Source organism: Convolutriloba macropyga, unplaced genomic scaffold (assembly GCF_964194025.1).
Source record: "Convolutriloba macropyga unplaced genomic scaffold, txConMacr16.3 SCAFFOLD_4680, whole genome shotgun sequence".
Lineage (NCBI taxonomy): Eukaryota > Metazoa > Xenacoelomorpha > Acoela > Convolutidae > Convolutriloba > Convolutriloba macropyga.
Window position 1 is genome coordinate 1 of NW_027452139.1, and position 10,884 is coordinate 10,884.

At 56.1% G+C, this 10,884-nt stretch overlaps 1 protein-coding gene across 1 annotated transcript; it reads right to left on the reverse strand.

The window, feature by feature from the left end:
• Positions 1-24: 24 nt before the first annotated feature.
• On the reverse strand, positions 25-5,045 carry LOC142357237 (uncharacterized; the record flags this gene model as incomplete). The annotated part of the gene is made up of 4 exons (XM_075408895.1): positions 4,665-5,045; positions 3,674-4,134; positions 2,214-3,057; positions 25-1,967 (listed from the first exon to the last, which is right to left on the reverse strand). Coding segments are annotated over exons 1-4 (3,419 nt in total), but the record flags the coding sequence as incomplete, so codon positions are not given.
• Positions 5,046-10,884: the final 5,839 nt, after the last annotated feature.

The following is a 10,884-nucleotide window of genomic DNA, read 5'->3' on the forward strand; positions in this document are numbered from 1 at the left end:
CTGTGGCTCCTCCCTGCTGCAGGCCAGCGCCCTCCAGCCCAGTGTTGGAGAAGGCTCCGGTGCCCAGCGAGTACTGGGTTGCACCAGGGTGCATAGTCCCAGGGTGCTGGTGGGAGGTGGCAGCAGCACCTCCGTTGCTCCAGTCGGGCTGCTTGCCACTGGGCAAAAATCCAGGGGCCCCAAGCTGGCCAAACTGGCTGCCAGGGAATGGGGCAGAGTGAGTGAACTGCCCAAAGGGAGTGAAGGGGCTGGGGTGGCCCATGAGGAGGTGGTGTGAAGGGAGGCCAGAACCAGGGGGTGGTGCCGCAGGCACTGAGAAGGGGGCCGTTGCCATAGGCGCTTCCATAGAACGAATCCAGGCCCTGAGAGGCTTGCTGGTTTGGCAAACCCCCAAGCTGCGGGTGCTGCTGGGGATGCATCTGAGGCTGTGGTGAGGTCGTGTCAGAACGCCCCGCCTGCCCGTTGCCTTGCTGCTGTGGTGGCTGTGGCGGCGCCTGCTGCCTCTGTTGCTGGGAAGAGACAGTTCCCTGGCCTGAACCTCCATGCTGTGGGTGCTGCTGGAGGGGGCGTGGGGGAGGCGGCGGGGCCTGCTGCCAAGGGGATCCCGACCGGCCGGGGGCCAACCCCGCTGTGAAGCCTGTAGCACCGCTGGGGTATGGGTTGTGTCCTGCGGCTATCTGGTGCATGGGCATACCGTGCAGGTAAGAACCCATGGCTGCAGAGCCCTGACCAGCGGCCTGTGCAGCAGCCTGGGCAGCTGCAGCAGCAGCCTGCTGTTGCTGCTGAGCCGTCATGCCAGCAAGCATCTGGTGTGGGTCCATAATCATAGGTACGGGCTCCAGGGCAAGGTCTGAGGGGAGTGCGCTCACGCCATCAGCAAAGACGTCTGAGGTGATGACATCGACGCCGCTACCACCATGGCGGGAGCCTGCAGATACACCAGTGGCACTGCTCTCGGATGCCGTTGCTCCCTCTGCACCAGACTGCCGAGATTCTGGCCGTGCCGGAGCTGCACTTGCCGGCGGGTCGCCACCCTTGATGTCCCGACGCCTCTGGATGGACTGGATGACATCACCTCCAAGGTCAGGGCCCCAGTTGTATGCCATGCCAGTGGCAGAAGAGGGGTCACCCCCAGCCTGGGCTGGTGGTTGAGCATCAGGGGCCTCACTGCCGCCCATCATGGCGAGATTGCTGGATGAGCCGGGCTTACCACCACCCGGCGCTCCGATGGCAGACTTCTTGGACGAGCCCTTCTTACTTCCAACTATGCCAGCATCAAGTGCACTGACCCCCTTCCCACTGAGGTGGGAGGCGCCAAGTTGAGGTCCCTTTGAGGACTCCAGGTCGTCCCTTGGAGGCGGTTGGTGGTCCTTAGCATCCTCATCTGTGACTCCCTGAGCCTCCGAAGAGCCGTCAGTGGCAGTTTGGGGGCCGAACAGACCGGGCCCGAACAAACCCTGTGAGCCCCAGGACATGGATGGCATCATTCCTGGTGGCTCTTGGGAGTGGGGCTGTGCTGGGTGGGACTGCGGCTGTTGGGGGGGCTGCTGCAGGGTTGGGCCAGGTGGGGGGGCAGATCCTGGCTGGGAACCCGCTAGCCCCCACATCCCAATCTGACCGTTGGGTGGGTTGTCAGACACAGCTGCTCTGCTTCCAAGCAGAGCCGGTGCGCCCATCAGCCCCGCACCCAGGGCAGATGGCGCGCTGTCTGGCACTGCCTGGGAGGTCGGGCCCCACTGCTCCTGCTGCTGCTGCCAGCCACTAGTCACAGGCTTCTCTTGCTCTGAGGTGTGGGACGTCTGCCAGCCGCCATCATGATGGGCTGGAGCTTCAGTTGAGGCGGTGGCCGGAGGGTCATCCGTGGGGGGCTGGGTCGTCAGATCTGGAGTAGACTTGGGTTTGAGCGGAGCACTCTCCTCAGCATCTGCGCTACGGTCGCTAGGCTTTACTGACGAGTTGACTTGATCCTGTAGTGCATAGACAAGTCACATAAAGTTGGTCAGATTCAGCTGCCTGCTATGAAGCGTGTTCACCCTTTAGGAGGATGTAAGTTGTGATAAGAGACTGGAGTAAGGTATTGCTGGAGCAGAGGAGTGCCGTGGAGCAGTCACAGGGTGACTGAAGGTGGAAGAGAACACGGTACGAGATAGAGGAGGGCAGCAAGCATGATCGCCCGGGTAGAAGAGTTGGGAGGTTGAAGGCCATAGCTGCACCTCGGGAGTGCGAGATGCCCGTTTCGCAAGGCGCTCTTCCAGCTCACGCAGCTTGGCAGCAGCCCGCTCCTTGGCCTCACGCTCCTCAAGTTCCCGCTGCTTCTCACGCTCGGCCTGCTTGCGGCGCAGCGACTCCTGGCGGGCCATCTTCTCCTCGGCCTCTCGAGCAATCTCCTCTGCAGTCTTCTCGACTGGTGCAGGGGGAGGAGGTGGCGGCTTGGGGGGAGGCGGAACCTGCCCTGCCGGTTCGCTGAAGGGATCAGGATGGTGGGAAGCCGGGTGATGCTGGGTTTGGGAAGCCTGGCTGGGGTCTCGCAGCGGGATACCTGCGGAGGCTGCAGCCCCATAGGAGCTGATGGGCCGCCCTGTTATCCTCTGCTGAGCCATCTTATCCTCAACTTCAGCCATGGCAGGCGCCTGGGTCTGTGGAGGCGGGGGAGGGGGCTGCACTGGGGCCTGTGTGACGGTCTCAGGCGGTGTTTGCTGTGCCCTCTTCTCACGGTCCATGTCTGCCGCCAAGCGCTCCAGCTCGGCAAGGTAGGCCTCACGCTCAGGGTCAACGAAAGTCTCGGCCTCCTTGGCTGACTGCTTGGGGGGCGGCGGAGGCGGCGGGTGGCGCTGCTGAGAAGCTAGGGAACCGGGGAGCAGGTCGTCATCATCTCCCGCATCCAGGGCGCCTGCGAGGGCGTCCCATTGGGGAGGGCGACTGAGCTCACTCTTGCGGCCCCCAAAGCCCGGCATTCCAGGGAGAGCCATGAAGTCGTCATCCCAGTGTCGGCGCCCCATTTCCTCAGTGAGCTTGGATGGGACATAGCGCTCGTCCTCCTGGTCCTCTCGGTCACGCCTGCACCAGAAAAAAAAACCAGAAATCAGTGGGCCCAACGTTTGAACAAGGAGCGCTTGCAAAACTACCGTGAATTGCTGCAGAAATTAGAGACAAGAATTGCCGGTGGGCACCCGCAATTGATATCTTGCACAGGCAAGTCATCGGCTCTCATGCTAGGGTGAGAAGCGTGCGGGTCGTGAAAAGTGAGAAAGAACGGGAGGAGAACTCATTGGGAGGGGAGGACGTGCAGACGCTGAAAAGAGGGAGGGAGTGGAAAGAGAGAGGTGCGTGGGAAGGATCAACCAAGGACTGCTTTGTCTTCTAAGGACAACATGGCATGAAGACAGGGATGGAAGCACAGTAGAGTTGCCCCGCTGATAAACACTGGTGGGAAATGTTGGTGGGAGAGCAGCAGCAGCAGATGCGATGGCAGAATAATGTTAGATGGTGTGCAGCAGAAATGCAGAAGGGCAGATTAGGAAAACGCAATGTGAGGGCGGCTAGGTGTTTGGGAGCAGAGTAGCAGCATCATTTCCCATCAATTCCCTATCCAGAAACGCGAGTGGGAGTGCAGGGACAGCAAACAGCTCTACAGCCTGAATCACTGCAGTTGAGGGAGGACAAGGCAACGCACCAATGGCTACCCGCCAGCCGGCTGGGACGGCGCTCGTCGTCCTGCCACAAACGGCCGGGTTCAGTGGAACTGCGGGTGATCTTCGAGGAAGGGAACTCTGAGCTCTGCTTTGTACCGGCCCCCAGTGTCGGGTAGTCAGAGGAGCTCATTCTTGCAGTTTTGGCATCCAGCGGCGGAAACGCCCGTGAATTGGGCCCGGACATTGTGTCTGAGAGGGGAGGCCCGCCCGGCTGCCCAACGCCCTGCCAAGGTGCTGACCCTGGGCGGGGCCCAAGGGTGTTGAGCCCACCAGCCGCGGCAGTGGGGTCATCTGTCGGTTTGTTCCATCCGGTGGTGCCGCCCGGGGCGACAAGCTGTGTGGTAGGGTCATTTCCTCCATGCTCTTTGCGGAGTGAAGGCAGGTTCACAGGTCGAGGCACTGCGAGCTTCCCAGCTGGCTGGGCAGGCCCTCGAGGCTTATTCTGGAAAACAAAATTTCGAAAAGCGCAACCTCGGAGTCAGCTCACATGAGGAAAAAGTTGAGTCCCTGAGGCGCAGTCTCCTCCAAAGAAAATGTCACGAACAGTGTGTTCGTATGTTGGATGATGGAGGGGCCGGCCGTCAGCGAAAGCACAAGAGGAAGACTGGGTGGCGTGATAGGTTGGGAAGTGCCATGCAATTGACGAGAGAACCGGGGAGCAGTGTGTGGTCAAGCAAGGCTCCCATAGAGATACCATGCTCAGGAGACAATGGCTGGCCGTAAACAAAAAGGGCCAAGTCGGTGGTGTTGTGCGTGTGTGTGTGTGTGTGGGGGGGGGGGTGGGGGGGGGGGGGGGGGGGTTAAATAACCAAGCTGGGAATAGGCAGAAGCAGACAGTTTCGAGCTGGCCCGGCGACACAGTAGACTGCATCCCATAGCAAGATGTACGAGAAAGGTCGAGGAGCAAGGCAAGACTAGGAGATGCTGAGATAATGCCGCAGTAGAGGTGGACTGTGTGAAGCGAATAAGCACCTTTGCGCCGCCCAGAATCACCATCCCCGTGTGGCGCTGGCCACCTGCTGACTGGGACCTGTGCAACCCCCCTCCGCCGCCGGCCCGGCCAGCATAGCCACCGCCTCCGTTCACATGTCTATTACCGCTGCTGGATTGGGGCCCCGAGCCCTGCTGCCTGTTGGAGTCCATGCGAGACCTCTTGAAGCCGTCAAACTGTGCATGTCAAGTGCACACGGCCGTCTTCTGGCTCGGCAACTGCGGGGCAGCTGCCAGGCAGAGGGACGGAGGAGGTGGCAGTAGGAGATCGACACTAAAATACACAAAACCTCACTGTCTGCGGCGGCCTGCGATGACTACCTGCGCCTTCGCTGGCTGCAGCTGGAAAGCGGAAAACAGACCGTGCTGGCGTAGTTGAAGAGACGTCGCTGACTGAGAGAAGAGAGCCGAGGGACATTGGCACATTTAGAAGCCGGTGAAGGAGGCATTGCGGAGCGGGAGAAAAAGAGAGTAAGGGAAGGGGGGGGGGGGGGGGGGGGGGGGTGTCTGTCTACAGCGACATGAGTGTCTCCAGCAAACGCGAAATGGGTAGACAGTCGACGCAACTGAGGACGGCCAGGCTATGCGAAAACAAGCACCCCTCCGTACTACAAGAAGAGTAAATGATGATAGGTCGTGCTCTGTGCCCCCCTTTCCCCCCTTCATTGTCCCCAACGCGCGCTGCCTCTCCTTTTCAGGTGATGTGCCTTCCTAGGCAGACAGTCTCTGACCAGGCAAGCTGTGTCCACAGGATCCAATGCATATGGTGGAGGGGTGGGGCACAAGCCAAACGCTATCAACAGGCGAGAAGAAATCATACAACGAACGAGGAGCGGCGCCCACCTGTGCTCTTCACTCTGTGAGGATCTGTTGGGGAGGATCGGTGTGCTCAGGAGGCTGTGGTGCCCGGCTCGCTGTCGCGCTCCTACCAGGCGGAGTCCAAAGCCCCGAAATCGCAGAAATATTGCCGCGCACGTTTCAGCAATGTTCTGGGCTAGCAGCGGAGTGCGTGTACCGCCCTAGCAGCACGCAGACCGGCCGTGCGTACGCAGGCTGGTGGGAGGCTGTCGGCGGTCAGTCCTCGAGCCGGGTGCGCGGCGGCGGTTGCTTGGGCGTTGGGGTTCGAGGAATATGCGCGTCGATTCTAGGATTTTCCGGACAGAATCTGTATATATTACGCAACCTGTGCTGCGAGGAGCTCTGTGGAGCCGCCAAAACCCGAGATCGCGTGCCGCACACTACCGCCACCTACGCGCGGGGGCAGTGCGCCAGGGGTAGGCCCCAGAATGACCGCGGGGACGGCGTGGAGAACTCAGACGAGTGGCTTTCGAGTAGGCTCCCAGGCACGGCAGCGAACCACGGTCCCCTGCGGCGCCCGTGGCTGTGGCAGTAGCCTAGCGCAAGGAGGTCTAGTTCTGGACAAACCTCTGAAGTGCTTCTGGACAGCGACACGGCAAGTCTGTGGCAGGCCGGCAGTGTCTCATGTAGATGCGACGATCGGTTATGCCGCGCAGACTGGCTCCGTTATGCCTAATATTGCTTCGTTTCTATATGCTCGCAGTTGCCGCGACAATCGGATGACCCTGTTGTCTCAGGAGCGTGTGTGACAACGTGTCAGGTGTAGGGCAGGAGTTCTTGCTGAGCGGCCGGAAACATGCAAAGCCGGTGCAGCCTGCCTGCAGGTATGAGCTGTGCGCCCTGGCACAAGGTTAGCTCCTATATGGGGGATATATACATACAATATATCCTATCTGTGTATCTGTCTATTATCCCTGTCGCCTATCTGGCCACAGCTACCATGAGGGCCCCTCCTGACAATAGGTAGGGTAGGTATACCCTAGTCCCTGCCTGGTGGCTGGTATATAAAGCGCGTACTCGTAGACGTACCCTACCGGCTACGTACCTACCTATAGATCACGAGTATACCTGGCCTTAGAAATTTTCTAAATAGTTTATTTTAAAAATTACTGAAATTTTAGTGTAAATTTTCTGCCCCCGAGAATATATTTTCCACGGTGTTAAGAGCAAAGCCCGAGAAATAAACTCTAAACTGCTCTGAATGCGACGCAAGACGGAGCATTCAAGCCGCAATCGCATCCCATAGGCACTTTGTAGTGATGGGATGTCATTGAATGAGTGAAGATTGAGTTACAAGGGCTTCGTGGGATGTGCTTGACAACCTCTCGCCACTCGGGTGCGGCCACTGACGAGACCCGGCGGACCGGCCGCGCCATGGCGGGGGAGAGGCTCGCTGGAAATAAATCGGAGGGAAAATTATTAGAAAATAACTCATTTAGAAAATTACTTGAAATTTTCAGTAAATTTATACCCCCCGATACTAAATTACATGAAATAAACCAGGTATAATCACGAGTACGGATGATTGACAGTCGTAGGAAAGGGTAGGTAGGTACCCTACCTACCTACGGACATTCCTGGCAGTAGACCCGCGGGCAAAATTTTAAAAATAGGGTAGGTAGGGTAGGTACCAGTGTTGGACTGATATTTTGGGTTCAGTCACGACTGGACTGATATCAGACTGATATTCGCGGGTTCAGTTCAGTCTGAAGTCGGACCATTTACGGATGTGCAGTTCCCGTACCACAGATGGGTTCTGTTTCAGGCACTTTTAAGTATCATTCGCTCGAACCAACCGAGTCACAGTACTTCCATAAAGTACTAATCATTAGTCAGTGCATTGTGCAGTATTGACGGAACATTTTGTGAGGAGGCAAGCTGCAGAGGTATGTAGGTAGGTACCTACCCTAGGTACGTCCCCTGATATATACATAGTACCCTAGAGGGGCCCGGGGCCGGCCGGCGGGGGGTATTCGCAGGTACCTACCCTACCTCAATTAGGTGCTTTGCGCAGCGCCGCCGTCTCGACCACGAATTCAATGTCTGTACCTACCTACCCGCTGTCGCTAAGTAGGGTAGCCGGGAGGTATCTCCTACCTAACTAAGGTGTTGGCATTGGCCGGCGCTTCCAGCCGTACGGAGTAGCACCCCCGTGCGTCTAGCAAGTCGGAACCTGACGTTGATCGGTCGAGCATCAACAGAGGGGGAAAGGCCGAGCGGCTGGCAGCTCAGAGGGAGAATCAAATTTCAAATAAGATCACGATAATTAGAGGGACCATCCCCAAGTATCCCCCCATCCCCGGGCCTAGCTCTGATCCGCGTTGACCGCGCACGGCAACATGACTGGTAGCCATGGCGGTCGACAATCGAGAAGGCCGCTCGGCCGCACGATGTCACGGCCGACGAACCGTGTCGCTAAGAGGGTGCTACGCCGGCGCAGGCAGGAAGTACAGAACAGAGATAGATTACAGGTATCTGATGCCTCAGGAGATGAGGGAGAGGGGGCTGATACGGGCGATCTGTCCGACGAGCGTGCGGTACTGTCCGGCGGCGATACGGAGTATCACTCCGGCGCTGCACCTGACGCTTCTCTGGGGGGCATGACGCCCCGCCCGCTGTGGGAGCGCCTCCGCCCATCAGAACACAAGCTGCTATTCGTCTCTGACGATGGTAGGGAGGGGCACTTCCTCGTGGCCGCACGGAAAGATGGTCGGCAATACCACAAGTCTCCCCGGGACTTTGTTTTTGTGGGGCTCCGTCTAGTTCACTGCCAAGGCGGGACAGTGTTCGTAGGTTGGTGTAGTGCGGAAAGGGAGTGTAGTGAGCCAACCAGCCATAGAGAGCTATTCCCCATGAAGGATTTACCCTCTTTGGAGCCAAGAGAGCTGCCACTTCGCAAAAGGGTGTGCCCTTGTGCGTCTGAGTTGTTGGCGTACCTTAAGGGTGAGGACCAGGTGGTAAACTTGCTAGATATGAGACGTGGATATAGCGCACTACATGAGGGGGGAGAAGTGGCCAAAGTCATTGGACATTGGACTATCTCTAGGAAATCCTACGTTATTGTGAACGTTGGGGAAGGTCCTAGCAACTACTTCAGCCAATGGGGCGTGGTGAGAAGCTTGAATGGGCACTATAGTTGCCAGGTTTGCCATGGAAGGCCGCGGCATTGTACGCACACCCATGCGGTGGTAGCGAAGGCGGGGGAGAGCTATCACAATGACTTGGAGATGTCCGAGAAGGACTTTAATGGCAGAATTTCAAAGAATGTGGACCACAACACCGGCAAGTTGAAGATCTCATCCGTCTCGCAATCTCAACTCCCATTCTTCCCAGAGAATGATGACACTGTGTGGGCACAACTACAAGGTATGTAGCTCGTGCGATGAATGTTGTGTGTGCCTATGTTGGATTGATCATGCATTGACATCCTTTCATGCCCACAGAATTCACCAAGCGAGAGTCCATACTCTCTCACATCCGTCCCGCTCAATGGGATGGATGCAAAGAAGAGGGGTGTAGGGGCTGTGCAAGGCCCACAGAGCGGTCCGACATGATGGTGGTCTACTCTACCCTAAGAAAGGACGTCATCCGGTACACCACCCTATGGTGTGACAGTTGCGGCTCATGGGAGCAGAGGGAGGACGGGAAACAGCATGGGATACTTATACTGACTCCTGAGGTGAGTGCCACTGTTTCGGGTCATAAAGATATACTTGTAGTAGGCAGTAAATATCTGATTAAATCATACTTGAAATATAACATTTGAACTGGACTGTAGCTCACAAAGGTAGGCTTGATGTATGCAGTCAATATTGGATCAAGATATACTTGAGATATAATATTTTAACTGTACTATAGGTCACAAAGGTGGGCTTGATGTGTGCAGTCAACATTGGATCAAAATTATACTTGAAATATAATGTCAGAGCTGTGATTTGTTTATACCTTGAGTATAGTGTTTTGACACCCCGACGTCTGGGCATGTGGTTGCAGCTGGCTTTCACACACGAGCTGTTATACAAATGGCAGTTCCACTACGCAGTCAATGACTCCGGGTACTACTCTTTTTGGAGATCCGTGTTGGCCGGGTGAGTGTTATGTTGGCCTTGGTTACATGACCTCAATTTGCAACATTGATTGGCTCGCCTCTAAACCCTACGTCACGCACCGGCTAGATACGCATGGCCGCCGAGCACTAGTCATGAGGATCTTCGCCGGGAGTTTGAGAGGACAAGGAAGTCTTTCACCAAAGCAGTCAGATGCTTCATAAGACTACAACGCCTACCTTACCCGGATATATTCTCCTGCAAATGCGAGGTAACAAAGCTTGTCGACTTGCACAGTCAAATCATACTCCAGATATGAATTATTTACAACTCCAGATGTGTATCCAAGGCTTATCCTCATGTAGGTTTGATTTCTTGTATGTAGGGCGGGAAGCCAAGGCGTGTCCAACTAGACGGAGTATCCATCGGGATAAAGAAGTCGGCATGTCGTATTGAACGGCCTTTCTATGTTCCCTCTCACCTGTCTTTGTCAGGTATGAACCAGACTCTACCTAGTGTTAGGCTTGTGCAAGAACTTATACCACAACGTAGATTATATTTCTGACAAGGCATACGTGATATATGCACTGCAGGCTCTTTGTTTTGCGACCGTGTCTTCATCAGTGATCCGCATGTTAGGAAGCTGATTATAGGACTTTTCACCAATCATACTTCCAGCGGTGGCGTGGTAAGGGGAGCTGTTACGCCTGATGAGTACACTATGCAACGGATTCGACAAGGGCTCCGAGCCTTACCCGGTAGTGCAGACAGTATAGACCCGCAGGGCCACCCTCTGTGGACTATCATCCGTATTGCGTTTACCGATTCCGTACCCGGCCAAGTAGTGCGCCACCCGTATCTGGAGATGATACGTACCTTGGCAACGACAGCACCGGTGTGCGCTCTCGTAAAGCCGCATGTTGGCAGCATTGTTAACACGATAAGTTCCGGAGGTAGTGTGTCTATCGGCGACTTTGAACAACTTCACCGACACAGCCCGGTCCTCGCTCGATTTCTGAAAGCATGTGGAGCTCCATGCGGCGCCGGACTTCTTCCCAACAGCGTTCTTGGCCTCCTACGCTGCATGATAGCTAGAGCAAATGCTGCGTATGAAAGTGTTCATGCCGCTACACAGGTGACTTCCCCATGTGTTGCTGTAGACATCATGCGTCTAGTAGGCTTGATTATCAACAGTTAAGATCGAGTACAGTATACTTGAATTATAAAATTGATATATTCACATTATTGTATCTGGGGTATAATACGTTATTCCATCTGACTATTATATCCAAGGTATA